This window comes from Canis lupus, chromosome 31 (genome assembly GCF_003254725.2).
Source record: "Canis lupus dingo isolate Sandy chromosome 31, ASM325472v2, whole genome shotgun sequence".
Lineage (NCBI taxonomy): Eukaryota > Metazoa > Chordata > Mammalia > Carnivora > Canidae > Canis > Canis lupus.
This window is the reverse complement of record NC_064273.1, coordinates 34,579,753-34,600,073: the sequence shown is the minus strand read 5'-3', so window position 1 is coordinate 34,600,073 and position 20,321 is coordinate 34,579,753. Positions and strand designations below refer to the sequence as shown.

At 45.3% G+C, this 20,321-nt stretch overlaps 1 protein-coding gene across 3 annotated transcripts in view; it reads left to right on the top strand.

Annotated features, from left to right (window-relative positions):
• Positions 1–20,321, top strand: part of DSCAM (DS cell adhesion molecule) — a 734,179-nt gene that overhangs the window by 617,459 nt on the left and 96,399 nt on the right. For 2 of the 3 annotated variants that reach the window (XM_035709183.2, XM_049104780.1), the window contains exons 17-18: positions 15,877–16,117; positions 17,687–17,833. In XM_035709183.2, the coding sequence (XP_035565076.1) occupies positions 15,877–16,117; positions 17,687–17,833 (388 nt within the window). Of the gene's footprint in view, positions 1–15,876; positions 16,118–17,686; positions 17,834–20,321 lie in introns of those variants that run through there. The other variant, XM_035709184.2, reaches the window with a different exon arrangement.

The window sequence follows — 20,321 nt, the reverse complement described above, 5'->3', positions numbered from 1 at the left end:
TGACAGAAGTAAAATGTGCACTAAGTGGAGAGAGGAGACAGTGGGGAGAACAGTGCTGGGGCTTTGGTGGCAAGACAGCCGTTTTAGACTCTCAAACTCTTAAAGGTCTGGGACATGTTGGTGACCTACTGGACCTGGATATTGTTTGCCTAATTATTGTATAAACAACACTTCTATGACATTCCCCTTCTGTTGAATAAAATAAACAACACAACTTTACCTTTTTATGTTAGCCGTACCCTTCACCATAGAAAAGATTCAAATTTTTAAAGTTTCAAGTCTAGTGAAGGTTCCCTGTGGCCCACTGAATGTAGACCAAGAGCCATAGGTCTCATGAGGCCATTCAGTATTGGCTGCAGGCTGTCACCCCCACCTTGCCCCTGTTACAACAGGCCATTCACGTGCCCACAGCTGGCGTCCCCCTCCTCCTTTGCTGTCATTGCCAACACCATTGATAACACTCCCCCCCCCCCCCGTCCTGTGCTGCATGACTCTCAGTGAAGATGTGTGCTGCATCTCCAAAATGTAAGTAATTGTCTGAGCCTCTGTGGGACCCTCACTCTTGGGGACAGCTCAGTGAGGCCCCCATCACATGGGTTCTATCTTCTGTTTGCCTGCACCTCTTCTGTTGTTCTGTGACCTGCTTAAGATCAGGGAGTATTGTTCATCTCTGGTCCCCAATAGCTGGCATGTTGGCATAAATGAAAGAATGAATGAATGAGGGAACAAATGATCGGGTGAGGACATCTGCGAGTTGAGAATGATGAGGTCCACAGCACAAGTGTTCCAAATCACAGTAGCCTCTGAAGCATTAGGTCTTTCAGACACGGCTGTAGAGAAGGTACCCAGCTTTGAGGAACTCTGAACCCCAGGCTGTAATATTCTCTCATCCTCCAGTGAAGTTCCCTGGAGCCTACTCTGGTGGGTGCCCAAAGCTGTGATCACCACTCAGGCGAGCACACAGATGAACCACTTTACATATGGCTTTCTACTGTAATTTATCGAAAAATAAATGACAGTAATGGTTCAAAAAATTTGTGATAAGTGTCAGAGGAAATGGCCCTCTGCATGTCACATCAAATGTCAGCCTTCAGGAGGACGTCCAAGATCCAGTGCCATATTAAATTGGGCTTTTAATACCTTTATGCCTTTGGAGTGAAATAAAAATGCTGAACAGTGCCTTGACAGGAACTTGAGAGATAACATAAGTGGTTCTAAATAAATAAAAAGGAAGTAAATAATAATAAAGATTCATGTTCTAGCTCTTGTTCCTCCTCTTTGAAAAATAGAAGGGTTTGCATAAGCAAATACAATTTCTTGTCGTTTTGTAGGGATTATTCAGAATCAGAAAGAATATGGGGGTGCCTGGGTGGCTCAGTCAGTTAGGTGTCTGACTCCTGATTTCATCTGAAGTCATGATCTCAGGGTTGTGAGATCGAGCCCCGTGTTGGGCTTGGCGCTCAGTGGAGAGTCTGCTCATCCCTTTCCCTCTGCTCCCTGCTTCTCATCTCAAATAAATAAACAAAATCTTAAAAAATCAGCAACAATACTTAAAGTTACTGATTATTGATGATATATCTGTTTACATACATGTAAATTGTAAAACTAAAGGAGAATTCTTTGATTTTTCAGAAAATTATGGTCTATTTCCTTAAGTGTCAAAATATTGATAGAACAAGCCTCTTTTGAACAGTGTCTGCCACTTTCTCTTCTGCTCAGTCTCAGAATCAATGTATCCCATTTTATTACAAATGAAGGGCAGTTTGCTTGCTATTTGCATGTGGTCATAACATAAAACCTTAAGTATCCGAAATATTTAACATTACTAAGTATCTCAAAACATTTCTAAAGAGGATGCAATTTAAGGCAGAGATTTTTTTTCCTATTGATGTAAATATTTCCTTTTGTTTTAGATAAGGAGTCTTTTTTAGAGCCATACACTATCCCAAAACTATGAAATTCTCAATTGTTTAAATATTCCAGTGCTAAAAATGGTTGTCCGACTGATGACTCCGGAGAAAGTCCTGAAAATGATTTTGCCACTTTCTGGCCGCTCTATATCAAACCGTCTGGCTGGATTTTATTTAAAATGAGCAATGTTGCCAAAGGATACCTATTTCCATAAAATTTGAACATTGCATATTTAGGGATTTAATTAAATTTAAGTAATCCAAAGATTACTTTTAACTAAAACACCACATCTGCACAATCCCCAGTAATTCCAGCTAATTGAGGCATCATTGCAATATGTTATGTTTCCCAGATGAGCTCTTACAGTGGGAAAGTGGCTTAGCTTGTCATTTAAAAACAGAACTGCGTTATTGCCAGTGACCTTCATCATAATGATTTAATAAACTGCAGGCTCCTCTTGACTCCTGCATCTAAATCCCTCTACCCCCCAAAAAATAAATAAATAAAAATAAAAATAAAAATAAATAAATAAAAATAAATAAATAAATCCCTCTACCCAGGAAATGGCATGCCACATTGGAAGAGGACTGTCTTCTAGAATAGTATTTCCTGGCTGGGATCCCTGGGAAAGCAGTCTTTCTGAGTTTTTGCCCCCAGCCAGGCATGGTACTCAACTTTGCATACATTATGCCATTAGATCTGTGCACTGGGTATACTGGGTTTTGTACAAACTCCTGACATTGGAGGGATTTTCCTGAAATCTGGGGGCTTCGGACTGTCAGACTGAGGACCCTCCGAGGTTTTCTGACCAGTTTCTAAGCAACCGATAAGCTAAGGTACATGAAGTGCCAAGATTGTGGCTTGCGCTTAGTAAGTTCAACCAATATTAGTATCTTGTCCTGTTCCTTCTAACTTCATGTTATAAATTTTACTCAACTTTAATATTAGAGAAAATAGGAAAAAAATGTAATTTCTCCCTCCTCTCTCTTTCTTTCCAAATGTAAACTTAACCTTGGCATAGCTGGAGTAGTAGGTCAACATCCCTTTTTCCAACAGCCGTTGAAACTCAAAAGGGTTGGCTTGAAATTAATTTTATTTCATTCCTTGACTCTCACTTTAATCCTCAGGCTAGGAAAAATTACAAAATTTACATTTCTTAATCAATTTGTTCTAGGGCTGGATTTACAGCAGCTTTATTAAAAAATCCCAGTGACCAACATGTCTTACAAATATTTAAGGAACCGTCAGCCCTTCTCATATTAACAAGGCAGCCTCTTTCCCCTCTAACAAGAGAAGAAAAATTCAAACTGATTTCAAAACCTCTTGGTCATCCACATATCCGAGGAGTATTCTCTCTCCTGACAGTTGACTAGCTCTATGAGAGTAGAGGGCATATTTTTATTTTGTTTGTTTTGTTTTTGTTTGGTCACTATATCCCCAGAAGTATATTTAAATATTTGTTAAATGAATACACGAGGTATTTATTTTGTTTACATTCATGTTAAAATATTCATATCAAGAGGGGCTACCTTTTCTTTTGGAAACCCTCCGATTCAATTCCCATCTTTTTTGTGCATGTATAAAATATACAAATCCCTTTAATAAAAGCATTCATTGCTTATTTGCCTCATTTGACATATATTCCTCATCTCTCTCCATCTATCCCTTGGATTAGCCCTCCTGGTTTAGCCATGTGACTGGCTTTCACCAGTGACCCTAGTTATCTCTCCCAGAGCAGAGCCAGCCTGCCCAAAGGGTCCTGGCTGGCCTCCCAACCTAAGCAGGCAATTCTCCTGGTTCCCAACCCCTGAGGACAGAAAAAGGATGCTGGCCACCTTTCCAAAGGCTGCTCAGCCGCCAGGAGTGTGGGTCCAGGTCTGACACCAGGCATGCTGGAGAGGTTGGCTTGGACTCAGCATAGGAGGCATATCCCAGTGTAGCGCTCCAGCTAATTGACCCTGACAGGACACAAATTGGGCTTGGACTAAGGACTAGGACCCAGGCCATCTCTATCCATCAGCTGGAAGTCCTTTCAGATGGTTTGTTCTGAAAGCTTCACACTGAGCCTGGATGAAGCTGACAATGCAAGACGTCAGAGAGCAGGCACTTCCGTGATTCTGTTTCAGAGCTGTTAGATTCTAAACTGCTAGGTTACAATGAGTCAGGAGGCATGGATGGTATTTTTGCCTTGACAGAGAACATATTGTCAAAATGCAAATAAGAACAATGCGTAAGAATTGTGAGGTCATAACTAAAAGAGCATTCTGGACGTTTACTGGTAACCAGTCATGGGTCTTTCTTTGTCTGATACATCAACATCACATTTTACAAGTGAATTACATCCTAAAGTTGGGACATCAGGAAAAAAGTTGCTCATGATTGAATAATATTGAAGATTACTTATTAAGTACACTGTGCATAATTTTTGCTATGAAATCTTATGGGGATATATATATATATGAATATATAATACTTTCAGTGAAAAATGAAGAGTATATACAAAAATATCACTGGACAACACTTCATTATGCATTGAGTAGGATCAACATAAGTTAAAAGTATCTACAAGTTACACATAATAAGAATATATAATATAATATATAAAATAATATAAAAAGTACTGGAGTAGACTTCAGGAAAAAAATTTTTTGCGATTTTATTTATTTATTTGGCAGAGAATGAGAGAGCACAATCAGGTGGAGGGTCAGAGGGAGAAGGAGAAACAGGCTCCTTGCTGACCAGGGAGCCTGACATAGGGCTTGATCCCAGGACCATGGGATTGTGACCTGAGCTGAAGGCAGATGCTTAACCTACTGAGCCACTCAGGTGCCCCTAGACTTTAGGAAAATTAGATATTACTCCCATTTCTACACCTAATAGAAATGACCCCAAGCAAGTTAGTCTTTACTGAAACTCAAACCCTTTTACACTAGTTCTGTTCCAAAAATGCCTGAGTATTATGTTCCCCACTCATCTCTCAGCACTGACTGGGTAACAGAGAGGATGAAGGACATCAGGGCACTGTAGCATCTCTAGGTTGGGCCCTTGAATGACAGTCTTCATTTTGATCTTCATCCTGGATGCTGGCACCCTGGTGGCTCTGGATGACACAGCCCTTCCTGCTAACAGTACACCCCAGTAAATGTAAATATTGTGAAATTTGTCTGACAAAAATAAATAAATAAATAAATAAAAATTTTATTTTAAATAATTGATTAATTCCTAATAGTTGATGGGCAGGTAGTGATTTTAAGAAAAATACTCATAAAACTGTCTCAGGTGTAGTTTTACTCGTTCTCATGAAATGCTAACTCCATTTTAAACAGAACAAACCAGAAATTCAAGTTATAGTGAATTTGGAGCGAAGTATTATAAATGAGCTGATTGGCATCCATCAAGTGAGCAAGTGAGTAGAAACACAATATTTTATGTGCCTCCTTTTCCTAGAGAGCACTCATTAAGCCATTTTGCTGATAACACATTTCTCATCAAAGAAATCAAATAAGGTAGATAAGTTAGTAAATGAGCACAGGTGTTAGAAGGAAAAATCAAACGAATAAAGGAAAACATGTCCAACCAAGAATGTCATAGACCTCAGATGACACCTGTTACATCATGGACCTGTCTCCTAAGGCAAAGGAAGAAATCTGATGTTGCCTTTATCATTTAAAACCAGGCTGGACAAAGTTCTTTGTGGTCTGTTTCAGGAAGAACTCCAGCCAGGACAGCATGAGCCAGTTGCTGTAGGACACTTCTCTGCATCTAGTTTCCACATTCTGTTTTCATGGTAACATGAAACAGAACAGAAAAAACACAATGTATGCTTTCAGATTCATTTCACCAATACAAATGCATTTAACTTAATGCACTAAGATGTAATGAACTAACTCTACCTCAGGGTAACCTCCCATAATTTTTTTATTTTATTTTTTTAAGATTTTATTTATTCATTCATGACAGACACAGAGAGAGAGGCAGAGACACAGGCAGAGGGAGAAGCAGGCTCCATGCAGGGAGCCCAATGCGGAACTCGATCCCAGGACCCCAGGGTCACGCCCTGAGCCGAAGGCAGATGCTCAACCACTGAGCCACCCAGGTGTCCCCCATAATTTTTTTAAAAGCCAGCTCCTCTTTGTATTAAAATCTTTGAAAACTAGTTTTACATTCTTGTGACTCTTGCGATGCATTCCTCCCGTGAGCACATTCTTTTGAAAATTTTAACTTCTGCTGTGAAATAAAAGTGCCGTGTGCTTAGGGTAATCGTAGGAATATAGGAAACTAAACAATTCTACCTTTTAAAGATATATTGTCATTTTTGTTTTTCCCTGAAAGTTACAATCTGAAGCTGGCAATGAGCCCCATTTTTTATATAAATAACAGAAGAAATCAGGAGGCATATTGCTATGAATGTCTGGAAGTCATCCAAGAGAGGAAGGTATGAGGGCAGAGAATGAGCAGTGTCACCCCCGGGGCTCTGTACAGGACCTGAGGCTCTCTCTGCATTTGGGCTTGTGTCAGGCACATCCCCTCTCTGAGAACCAGAGTGCTCCCTGGGGTATCTCATGTCCAGGATAGCATGTTTCTGACAGAAGAACCTATCCTATTGGACATTCCCTCAATGCTCTTCTCCTCCATTATCCATTCATGAGTGTTCACGCCTGAAATCCCTTCAGTTGGGGCTAAAGCTTTTCACTACCCAAGCACAGATAAGAGACAAAGGTAAATAGCTCCATGGAAACAATGCCACTCTCGGCTTCAATCATGACATAAAGTGTACATGGTAGATAGTAAATCCATGACCAAAAGTCTGCCGTTGATGCAGGCCTTGCGGGTCTTCTTCTGATAGAACAGGGGTTAGAACTTTGCCATCCCAGCAAGAATTGCACTACAGCCATCAAGCACCCAGCCCAAACCCTGGCCTCCATCTGACTCTGCGCTCATGGAGGTGCCTCGCCTTCCACCTTTGCTGACCTCCCACCTACCCCACCTCCAACCCCAGCCCGCCCCAGGAATTTCTACCCTGCACCCTACTCGTTGATTCAGTCTACAACACTGTGTCCTACCTCCTTAGCTAAGGGCCATATAGAAGACATGGCCAAATAGACTTGGCCCTGGGACCATAAGTTTGTCAACCATGCTTTACTGAACACGACAACACCCGGGAAGCGGCCACGGGCAATTGGAATACGTCACAAAGAGCTTCCTGTTACTTGGCTCTTTGAACAGAGAGTTAAAGCACCAACGGGCTCTTTCCAGGCGTGAAGTTAAAGCCTTCCTTTCATTCAGCAGTTCCTTCTGAACTTCAGATCTTCTTCGGTCCTTCAGGACAGACCTTACCCTTCAGAAGTTACAAAGACAATGACAGCAGCAACTCTTCATACCACTGAGGCAGGCCATTCCTTTACAAAGACTCTAATACTTTTGAAAACACTGCCTTTTGCGCTTGGTTAGCAGATCTGGACCAGCTGTGCCCCCCAGATCTCCATGGCCACCCTGCCATCCCCCACGTAGTAAAAGCTACTGTAGGTTGTGTCCTTCAGTCTGCATAGGAGGCACCAAGTCTTTTCAGATCACTCAGCTACCACTAAACAGTTGGGATCCCAGCCTTATGCTCACAGACTAGTATACATCCTTCTTGGCATCCTAACCCAAACCGCTTTCCCTCCACATCCCTATTGCCTGCACAGTGTCTAGACATACAGGTGAGACTGTCTCCCAAAACTACACAGTCTCCAGGTGCATTCTTTCCTGGCTGGGCCCTGCCTACACCTCTTGTTGGCCTGTGGAAAGGTCTTCCTCCCACTGTCTCCCTGCTCTTTCCTTGCCCCGAACCTGGGCACCTCCACTCTCTGCATTACTTCTCTCCATTGTACTCCACCCCCAGACTCTGGGACACTATGGGCCATCACTCTTCTGGCCAACTCTGTCTCTCAGAAACATCGAGACATCTAGAGGCTCTGAACATTAAATATGAGATATTCAGGAGACCAGCTCTCAGAGCTGCTACATATAACACCAGGTAGGGTCTATGTATGTGCTATGAATTCCTTTGTTAGGTCTTTGGCAGAAACCACTGGATAAGGCTTTAAGGCTGCTGAGAAATGCTGGTGTGTGGTTACCAGACAGTGTGGGATGCAAAGAACAGAGAAATTCAGAAACAAGAGGACGCCCAGCAAGAGTAGCTCTTCCACATGTTGGTTGGTTGGCTGGTTGGTTGGTTGGATGAATGAATGAATGAATGAATGAATAAAGTGAGAGCCACCCCACACTTTAGAAATTAAATAAAGTCCTGTTATGTAATAGTTAACCTCAATTTCATCCCATAAAATTGTGAGAGCCTGTTTCTATAATTCTACATGTGTTTTCCAAGCACACGCTTGGCCGCCGCCTCCACCCCAGCTGCCAGATCTGACTAGAACACAGTGACTACCAGCTTTGAGTCAACTTCTTGGCCTCTCACTAGTGTGCATCTTTCAAAGCTCCATCATTCCTCCTTAATTTCTCAGACCTGGGCTCAGTAGCTGCTGTGTTCTGAGCACGTCTCATGGTCAGATCATCCGTCCACTTTATTTCATAACATGTGGCCCCTCACTCTGTCCTGGCCGCTCAGTGGACAGTCGCCGTGCATGCCCCTCAGAGGAGACCTATGGTGTGGCCTTTGTATTTAGTGCAGCCCGAAGGGCAGGTCCAGGAGTGCAAACATGCTCCAGCGCAATGATGGGAGCACCCTCCACTCCGGCGCCGCTTCCTCAGAACCCACCATCTATGCACCTGCAGCAGCTGCTCCACCAGGGCTCCATCCAGCAAGGCAGCTGTTCGTCCCCCAACCGGGCCCCCCCCGCAGCACAGCCCCTTCACTGCTGTGCCACTCATAGGACCATGAAGGTCTGTTAGTCATTGCATTTGTTCCTTTTTGTTCTGAAAAAAAAAAGACCAGGAAGACGGGTTATTAGTGACCTGAAAAATTGGAAACGTGCAATTGTTGCTTTGGACTACGTCATCCATCCTAAGTGAGGCCGATACTCAACCTTGTAATGATGCCCCAAGATGGTAACCGTGGTTCTCAGACTTGAGCGTGCACCAGAATCCCCCGGGGGTTTCCCTAGCTTCCTGCACACCACCACCCACCACCTTCTATGCCCACCCCCACGGTCACCGCTGAAACCTTCTGAAGGCTCACTTGGAGCTATTCCTTCTAGTGGCATCTCCAGTTATCTCGCCCGAGTGCTGTGGGGCAGGCTGATTGCATGCCTGTGAGGCTGTCCCTCCGCAGCAACGGCTGCTCTTCCTAGAGGCTCAGATGAAGTGCCCCTTCTCTGGGAATCTTTCTGCCACAAGGGGAAAAGGCACCTGCCCCTTTCCCCTTCCATGCTACCCTGTGCCAGCCCTCCGCCCTGCAAGCGCCGTGTTCTACTTTCATCACAGGTTCACTTTCAGGCCTCCCCTTGCAGAGGACAGGCACCTGTGCATACTGCTCACTTGAACGCATCCTGTTCCCTGAGCCGGCTTACCAAGTAGCTGCTATTTATGTTGGGGAACAGGGACGGGGGTGGAGGGAGTACACAGAGATAAGAAAGACAGTCCACAACCCCCTGTAATAAAAGGGGAATGAGGACAGGTTACATTTTAAGTGAATTTGGAGGAAGCTGAGAGGAAAATGTTCAATTCATTTTTCACCTGAGTTACTCAACATGACCGAGTAATATGGTGGGTGTTCTTGGAGTGCAGGAACCTGCAGTCGAGGTTTGTGCTCTCCCGGTTGGTCAGCGGGCAAATCCTGGCATTGAGCACAGTCCATTCACCTGTGCTGGGCAGGGGGGAGGGAAGTGTGCCAGAAACAGGACCTGGCCGGTGGCTTCCTAAAGAAGAGATGGCCTGTTCTAATCACTCAGGTCCTTGATGGTGCTGTGAGCGTTCCCACACCCCTGTTTTTACCAACTTTTTAAAGACCTCTGTATCCACCACAGGCAGCTCCAAGGCTCATTTGGACGGACACATGCAATGCAGGCAATGGCACACCACGCACATACACTGATGTGGTGCTGCTGTTGTCATGGAGATCAAAAGAGACAGTTTCTTAAAGGGAGTGGGAGTTGGGGGGTGGGGGGCAGAGGCTGGTGGAAGGACATTTGGAAGGGATGAAAGAAGGCTGTTTAGAGAGACTACAGGAGGAAAAAAAAATGCCAGGGCTAGACAGGGGAGAGAGCACCCCAGATGGCAGATCAATGAGACAAATGGAAAGAAACCAGGCTCATTACCGGATCCAAAGGTAAATGAAAGGAAGAGTAGTATTCAACACAGAAAAATAATTAACCCCTACATGGGAAACACAATAGTGGATAGAGAAGGGCTTTTCTCAGAACTGTAGTCCCCTCGAAGGGGCTTGAGAGAAGATAGAAACAGAACATGCGTGAATCAGAGTGGTCTGTAAATAACAGCATCTTCCAGCAAAGAAAGGGCCTCAGATTGTTGAATTCAGTGACACACAGTGAACTTTAGACTTTCCTTCTTTTTTTCTTTTTTTCTTTTTTTCTTTTTTCCATTCACTTACCCTCCAAAGTCTTCCTTTATTAAGTATTAAGAGGACTGGTTGCCAAGTGAGATTTGCTGTCAATCTGTGAGTCTGGCTTAAATGATCCTTATTCTAAAAAAACATGTAACCCATGAGCTGCCCGGAACAAGTGAACAAACTCTAGAATCACTGTTTTAAAAAGGAAAAGAAAAAGGATGACATTGTCCAAGTAAGTTGGCTCTCCAGGTGTTATTTTCTTCCCTTGATGGGGTCTGAGAAATGAAGCTGGACCCCTCTAAGTCGTGCCTGTGTCTCTCATCCTGACACATGAGCCGCCATGCTGAGCGACCACATGGAAGCCAGCTCTCAATTTGGGTCTGAGTCGCACGGTACCCCTGAGAGATCCTTCTGTATTGGCTAGTCCAGGCCTCTGACCAACAGCTACATCATGGGCCTGGAGTCTGGGCATCTCTTCTATCTTCAAACTGTTCTCATTAGCCCTGTACCCAGATTATAAACCTGCAACTGACGTCATTTCTACCCATCACTATTTTTGTGCCCCATATATGCTCAAAACCATTCTTTTCTGCATCTACAGTAACATTTTCTGAGAATGCCCACTGTGCTGAAGGCCTGTTTTGGACAAGTGAGTGGGTGAGATTTCAAACCTATCTGTGAGAATCCTTAGGCACTTGGAGCTTGCAATCAAGTCCTCGGAAAGCAGACATTCAATATGGAATAGTGGCGACAGGAAAGGATGGAAGTGGTCAGTTGTTGCCGAGCTGATGGTGAATCAGTGAGTGCAGGCGGAGTCCTGGAGGATAGAGAACTCCTTGGATGCAGGCAGTTGAAGGAAGCAGATGAGCTGGAAGTTGAGCTGGCTATGAAGAATGCGTTGGGCTTTGATAGAGGAGGAAGAAAGGCAGTCTCTGATGAGGCCTTTCATGAGATGGGAAAACACAAGAAAGTTGGGACTTCCATGCTTGTTGAAGCAGCCAGAGAGAATCCTAGGTCACCAGGGAACATCCAAGGGACATTTCCCTGGAAAGACTGCGGCCAGGCTTAAATCTCACAATGGTTACTGCTGAGATGTGGGGAGAAGGGGGCGTGATTGAAGTGGTTTCTTAGGACATTAGCCGTCTCCGGTATCTGCAACCCAGATTCAAAGTATCTTCAGGATCTCTACCAGATTTCCTCTTTTTCTTTTCTTCCTACTCCACTATTAATTTCATTCATTTAGTTTCATGAAACAAATAATTATTTTTGACCCATTGTGTCAGTCACAATTTGATGTTGTTTAACGGCTAGAGAATTGTATTCTAAAACTGTCTTCCCCACTAGGATCTCTCCCTTACACACACCTACCTTTATCCCAGGTAAGTGCGTACTCCAAGGCACAGATGTTTAAAGCATCATCTAAAACCCGTTTTAAGTAAAAGATACCCATGGGATGACATGAGGCCCATTGCCAGACTACTCCATACACCCTGTCACCGCTGGTTTCTTGTCCATTCAAGTCAGAGACAGTCTCCAGGGTCACTCTCAAAACCCTTTGCAATTTGTGCCACAGTCCCTAAAATTCCCTATACTGAATGTATAAAACTCCTCTATTTATGTACTTTTAAAAAGAAATCTGAGTTTTCAGTATGTTCTCAAGGATTTCTTTAATGTAAACACATCCCTAAGTAGAAATCTGTCCAGCCGACAAAATAATAATAAAACTTAAACTTTGCCTGACATAGTTAGAATTTTGACTTGTTTTTGTGCACAAAAACAATACTTTCTCTTCATGTGATTTGTTAAATGTTTCTTTGGTTAAAAATGTCCATCATAATTAAGCCAGTTAGAATGTATTCTCACCCGTGGGAGGGGAAAAAAGAAGTCTTCTCCACCCTACGTGTGCAACCAGATCAAATCATTAATCCCCCAAACCCAAGATGCTAGGAGTCAGCAAGCAGTCCCTCTCCTTGTGGAAGATTTAACTACATTAGCTGCTGCTCTATGTGAACATTTTCTTTTTTTTTTAATTTTTTTATGTGAACATTTTCTGATGGGCATTTGCATCTACCCCCTTCACTTGCTTCTTGACCTGATGCCATAACCACCACACTGTGATCCTTAGTAGGATCTTAACGCTATACAGGGAGCCAGTTGAAAAACTAGAATATTTAATGGGCATAAACTAATCTTAAAAAAGATATAGCATTTATATTTGGGTCACTGTATTTAAATTTTAAAAACTATGTGAAATAAGAAAAATGTCATGATACCTGGGTGACTTAGTGGTTGAGCATCTGCCTTTGGCTCAGGTCGTGATCCCAGGGTCCTGGGATGGAGTCCTGCATCAGGTTCCCCTCCCCACAGGGAGCCTGCTTCTCCCTCTACCTGTGTCTCTGCTTCTCTCTCTCTGTGTCTCACAAATAAATAAAGAAAATCTTTAAAACTAAATACATAAAAATATCTGTTTTAAATTTGACTTATAGATAAGTCTTGCAGGGAAATAAATTTTATTAATTATATGGCATAAATGCAAATTCAGTGGTTGTGGTAAAACAATTTCCACGGAATTCACATTTTCAAAATCTGAGATATTTTTTGAAATTTTTTTGTTAATTTTTAAAGATTTTATTTATTTATTCATGAGAGACACAGAGAGAGACAGAGACACAGGCAGAAGGAGAAGCAGGCTCCCTGCGGGGAGCCTGATATGGAACTTGATCCCAGGACACCAGGACCACGCCCTGGGCCCAAGGCAGGTGCTCAACCACCGAGCCACCCAGGTACCCCCCAAATCTAAGATCTTTAGATCTGATTTCATACAAAGTGAAAAGTCATAGCTCATCACTGGAAAAACAAGATTGCATAGAGATTTGCTTGTAAAAAAGAGAAAAGCCGTCATGTCAGGGTGTAACAGTGCCAACTTGACGCAGAAAGTAATGATTTACGGGACTGTTTCATGGATCCCCACTGGACCCGTGTACATGCGTGAAGTCAGACTGGTTGTTGAAAGCAGTTCCAATCCAAGAAAACCAGAAATGAAGAAGCTTGCTTTTAAGAATGTGAGTTTCCTGCTCCTGTACAGCTCAGACCAACAAACACCCAAACACAGCGGGCGCCATCTGATCCCCGGGGGTGGGCGGGGGGCATATTAGGCAATGCATAAATATTGGCTGAAATTCATTAGTGCTGCCTGGAGCCTCCTTCTGCTGCCCCCTGTGTGGACCCGCTGGCTCGAATCGTGCCCATCCAGCAGCCCTGCCCTGTCTGTTAGCCGCTCCCGATCCTCAGGGCTGTGTGCCGGGCACCCTCCACTCCCCCCGCTGTTTCTGCAGGCCCCCCGCGCCCTGCCCACCTCCCAGTCGCCGGCCCTGGCCACGCTTCCAAGCCCACGGGGCAGCCTCTTCCAACCGCTGAGTTTGCCACTGCCTGGCTGTCCGCGCCTTCACTGCCCGGAGCCGGACGCTTGCACACTCGAGACTCTCTGTGGTTTCCTAGGGTTTAACCCCCTTCCAGATGGGCGCCTGGCGCTTCCCGGGCAGAGGAAGCCTTTCATGGCTCTGAGAGATCCAAATCCATGGTTTGCGGTGAAACACAGACACACACGTCCATACACACATGTGCTCACACACATGCACACAGACAACACACATGCACACTTGCATAGTACACTCATGTGCTCACACACATGCACACACAGATGTAACACACATGCACACTTGCATACATATACTCACGTACTCACATGCACACTTGCATACATATACTCACGTACTCACATGCACACTTGCATACATACACTCACATACTCACACACATGCACACACAGACGTAACACACATGCACACTTGCATACATATACTCACATACTCGCACACATGCACACAGACATAACACACATGCACACTTGCATACATATACTCACGTACTCACATGCACACGTGCATACATACACCCACGTACTCACACACATGCACACACAGATGTAACACACATGCACACTTGCATACATACACTCACATACTTGCACACATGCACACAGACATAACACACATGCACACTTGCATACGTACACTCACATGCTCACACACATGCACACACGGATGTAACACACATGCACACTTGCATAGTACACTCATGTACTCACACACATGCACACACAGATGTAACACACATGCACACTTGCATACATACACTCACGTACTCATACACATGCACACACAGACGTAACACATGCACACTTGCATACATACACTCATGTACTCACACATCCACACACAGACATAAGACCTATGCACACTTGCTCACCCACTCACGTATTACACACATGCACACACAGACAGCACACATATACACGTGCTCATACACACATACACACGTACTCACACATGCACACTTGCTCAGTCACATACACACAGACACAACACACATACACATGTTCATACACTCACATACACACATGCACACAGATACGACACACATATACACATGCTCACACACTCATATACATATACACATGTACTCACAAATGCACACACAGACATAACACATTACACACATACATATATATGTACTCACACACATGCACACAGAGACAGAACACACATACACACTTGCTCACACACATACACCCATGTCACAGACATAACACACACATACACATCTGCACATGTACTCACAAATGCACAGACACAACATACTTGCTCACACACATACATACATGCACTCGCACACAGCCATAACACACTCATGCATTCACACTTGCACACACACATACCTCTTGACTGCCTGAAAGTCTACAAAACATTTATTAACTTTAGAGCATTGCTGCTGTGTTATACTTGAAAAGTTTCTTTTAAAAGTCCAAGATACCGGCTAAAGTATTCTGTCTTTGACTGAGAAGACCCTTTGTCCTTAGCAGAGAGCAGCTGACTATAGCCTCACCCCTGCCCCATTTAGATCACCATGAAATGATCCCAAAATCATTTCTGCCTTCATGTCAGTGGCAGACTCCTTCCACATGCAGCTTTCAACTGGAAACAACTCTATTCTGGAACGTTCCATTAGAGTGTAAGCTCCACAAGGGCAGGGACCCTTTTGTAAAAAATCATTCCTGCTCCCCCCTCACCTCGAACAAGCTGGCAGAGTAGCTCTAACTCAGGAGATTTTGCTGGTGAGGTGTGAAGAGCAGTGTCCCTGGATGATGGCCGGTGTCCCTGAGGCAACATGAATGCCCCCGGTGTTTCAGTCTTCCCAAGGGAGAGCACCTGGCCAACAGCAAGCTGTGCCTGGGTTCATGGCTAGCAGCCCTGACTCTACGCCCACTAGGACACCTCCTGCTACTATTTCCATGACCATCTCACTTTATTCTGCTTCCCTGAGAGGCAGTGGGTGCTGCTTCCCGTCCTGGTGTTGCTCGAGAATTCCTTACTGTCTGCTTTTCTTTTCCTCCTTAGGCTCCCAAGAAACATTTGCAAAATGGGATTATCCGTGGCTACCAAATAGGTTACCGCGAGTACAGCACTGGGGGCAACTTCCAATTCAACATTATCAGTATTGACACCACTGGGGACAGTGAGATCTACACCCTCGACAACCTCAATAAGTTCACCCAGTACGGCCTGGTGGTGCAGGCCTGCAACCGGGCCGGGACGGGACCTTCTTCTCAGGAAATCATCACCACCACCCTCGAGGATGGTAGGTTCTGGTGGCCGCCGCTCGCGCCTCTCCTTCCTCAGAGGTTTGCTGATGTCCCTCTGGCCCCCCACAGCCTGGCTCGTGCTGGCTGTGCAGTGACAAAAGTGCCAGGCCTGGGGGATGGGGGTTCCAGGAAAGTGTGTCTTAATTCCCTCGCCGGCTGCACAGAGTGGGCCTCGCCTTTGACAGAGCTTGATTGCAAAGCCCAAATCCGTTCCCTCTGCAGCATCTCATTTATTCCAAGCACGAGATTTGGGCTTTTCTCCGAGTGCATCCAAGTCTCTCCCTAGGACTGCAGAAGCCTGACCAGAATGTGGAAATCTGATTTTCTAAGAATTTCTCCAAATCATGTTAAGGAGGAGAACCAACCTTTCCTCCCTTCCTTCCTTCCTTCCTTCCTTCCTTCCTTCCTTCCTTCCTTCCTTCCTTCCTTCCTTCCTTCCTTCCTTCCTTCCTTCCTTCCTTTTTTCCTTCCTTCCATCCTTCCTTTCTTTCCAATGCTTTCTATTTTCAAGCACTCTGGAGAAGAGCAAGGAATGAGCAGGTTTCCTGGAGCAAATCTCACAGTGACCGAGCGCCGCCTAGTGACCACGAGGAATTAATTCACCTTCTCCCATGACGTGCAGGATCCTGTGCTTGAAAAGCAAAGGAGAGCCCTGTGTCCAGAGACCCCACGTTAGGGGCAGAGATAAGATACCTGCTTCATTGCAGCACTGCGTGTAGATTTTAAGGCAGCCAGTTTGCACCACAATGACCTCGTGTGCCGTTAGCCAGGTGATCATAGGTTTGAGGGGGCACAGGGTGACTTGCCTCCATAATCTGTGACCATTTTTACAGGGAGAGAAGCCTTAGAAAACCAGAAACCTGAACACTGGGTTTTCTGTCCAGCATCATGATCTCTGCCATCATGATCACATCTGCCTTGGTTTTCACCTCAGTGCTCATTCTTCATTGGTGTGTGTGGTTCTGCTGTTATTTGGTCTCTTCTCTGAGCCCCAGCATTCAAGATCTGCATAAACTCGATGTGAAAAACAAGCAGCCCCCATTGTGCCCATTTGCTCTCTTTCCTCCAGCAGAGGGTGACAGTTTTGCAAGAGGGGCTGACCGGGGTGGGGGTGGTGAGTAAGCTACGACTTCGTGTCTGCTTTTCAACACCTTTCAATAGCTAGGCTTCCGATTTATGTGCCGGATAGCACGAAATACAGAGGGCATAGTCCTCCATAAAGCAAATGTAACTTCCAACAGTCACAAGAGTGGTAAAGGCCTTTTACGCCTGCCCTGAGATCAGAAGTGTTCTCCACTCAGTCCCGGGACAGCCTTCTTCAACATGAGCCAGTTAAACTGGAAAGAGAGACTAGGACAGATGTGCAAACTCATGTTACCTTATAGAGTTATCATACTATTTGTATAGGGAAGTGGAACTCACCTTTTCTCCCTAATTTTGTGGATTGAGTATGACTTTTTTCTTTTGCTTGCATATCGACGTGTTAAACTAATATTGCCTATTCGGTATTGCTTTGCCACTTAAACCACCCGCAGTTATTACAGACTCTAATTATTTAATTTCAGTGCCGAGTTACCCCCCTGAAAATGTCCAAGCCATAGCAACATCGCCAGAGAGCATATCCATATCCTGGTCCACGCTTTCCAAGGAAGCCTTGAATGGAATTCTCCAGGGGTTCAGAGTCATTTACTGGGCCAACCTGATGGATGGAGGTAAGAGGATGAAAACAAGGCATATGAGTTTGCCCCAAAGGATGCCTGGTGGGATTAGCAGAGCCCCGCTCCTAATATGGGTTTCAGGGTGTGGAGGGCACATCTTTATCAATGGACAATTGCCCACTCTCCCCATGTCTCTCTCTTCTTACCTGTCATGTTATGTGCTCACAGGTGTATTCAGCTGCTTGAAGCATCATGTATCCTCAAAAAAGCAATTTGAGGCATCGGAGAGGGGTGGCATTTGAGATATGTAGGCATAGATGTGCTTTCCTAGAGGAGTATCTATGCAGAGCCTCTGCAGGCCACACCAAGATCTAGAAAGTTCTATGTGATGTGTATCCTAAAAGGTTGACCTCTTCCAATTTCCTGATAAAACTCAGCAGGGAAACTTGCTCAGTCCCTGGAGTTGACCCATGAGAGGGTTCAGGAGCACCTCGCCAGGAGTATTGTTATTCCTCGAGAGGAGCCATTCAATCCCAGACCCTCTGTTTTGTCTCCTTCTGTCTTGTTCTCCTCCGTCCCCTCTTTCTGTTTCTCTTTCTTCCTTCTTGCTTCTCTGTTTGTTTGTTTGTTTGTTTCAAGTTATAGGACAAAATCTTTCTGTCTGTTTGGGCAAGAATGAGTGAGAGTGTCATCCTCTCAGTTCGTGGAGAGATTAGGGCCAGAAGTTTCTCAGGGAGAGTGTGTCTGAGGGTGGTGATGCCTTTCAGGTGGTGGGTGCTCCTGAACCAGACTGAGCCCCCCTCTGTGAGCAGGATAGGAACACCCCCCCTACTGCGGCCTGCACAGGGAAGCTGTGAAGGTCGGCTCACTGCCTGCATCCCAACACCTGCGTAGCCCACACCCCCTTTCCTGTCCCCAGGTACCTCCTCCACCCCTGCTCTGGGGGCCGTGCCTCACCTCCCGCCTGGGCCTTCTTTCAACCCCTCTGACTGCATGTGGCCTCCTGGTGCATGCTCACTTCTGAGTTTGGGCAAACACAGCCAGAGGCCCAGGTATGTCCCACCCCTGTTCGGGCCACTTGAGTCTGCTCTCCAAGCAGGTGGCTGTCCCCACCCAGGTAAACAGAACACATAGGGCTCTAATAATGGCCAGAACAAAGGAAGAAAGACACTTAGCTAAATAAGCTTCATCTGCTAAACAAAGAGCAGTTTTTGGAGGCTTCCACCTGCTTCTCAAGGCTGAGGACCAGACCTGGTTCCTCTTGATGCTGAGTGTAGCTCCTCACCCAGCACCCAGCAACTAGAGCCATTCTGTAAAGATTCACTGGCTTGACCCGAGGCAGACACGTTAACTGAGCACCTACCCTGTGCTGGGCTCATGCTGGACACAGAGGATGCAGCGTCTGCCCTCTTGGGTGTTTGAGACCAGTGAGCGAGGGACAATCACGTGAATGTAGAGCCGCAAGCCCAATAACGCACAGCCAGCCCCAGAGACGGACAGACCTACATAGACAATTCTTTGGCAGCTCCACCCTCTTGTGCCCCCAAAAAGCCTGTACACACCCCAGAGACATAAAGACTGCAGCAATGAAAATTGGTAAAATGTCCCTCTTATTGACCCGATACCAGGCTATATCACCGTGTGTGTTTTATTCTGGTTTCTCCTCCGCGTCTTGAATGAGGTGAAACCAAACACCTTACTTAGCTCACTCACCTAGAGGCAACGTGACACTGAAATTGTTCTGTTGTTCTTGTTGGAAATATTTCCCGAATCCAGTGGCGGCTCCTCATCTGTGTCATCCGTACCTTCACACATCACTCATACTTGCTAATGCTGCCCACCAACACCTGAGCTGTACGGAGGGTAACGTGGTTAATGCAGTTCTTCGGACTCGATGCTTTCAAAGCTTTAAAAACTTGAATATTCAAAAACACGGAAGTCTTCACATAAGGCTGCTCAGAAATGCATACAGTTCCTAAAGATCCTCTGCTCACTGTAGGAAGATCCGAGTGATGTGCTTAATGCCTGGTGCAGGAGTCCTACATGTAGTCTCTAAACGGTGAGAAAGAAACCCGTGGAGACATAAGCCTGCTATGAACGCTCTCGCCTCACCTGCTACTTATAAAAAGTGACAGGTATGAATTAGCAGGTAATTCCATGGGATTACTGGAAGCTTCCACGGAGACTCCACAGGCTGCCACCCTGAGGTTCCCACCGACGGAAAACATGTGACTGTGTAAAGGACTGGACCCACTGATCCCGAGAAAACACCACACATACACTCTCACACTGACACACACACACATTCAGACACGCATTCAAGGACACACACACACAGACTCACACACCCTCACACATAATCCCCTCACGCTCACAGACCCACATGCAACCCTCACACATGCATCCCCTTACGCTCACAGACCCACACAGAACCTTCACACATGCATCCCCTCATGCTCACACTTACACACAACCTTTACACATACATCCCCTCATGCTCACAGACCCACACACAACCATCACACATGCATCCCCTTACGCT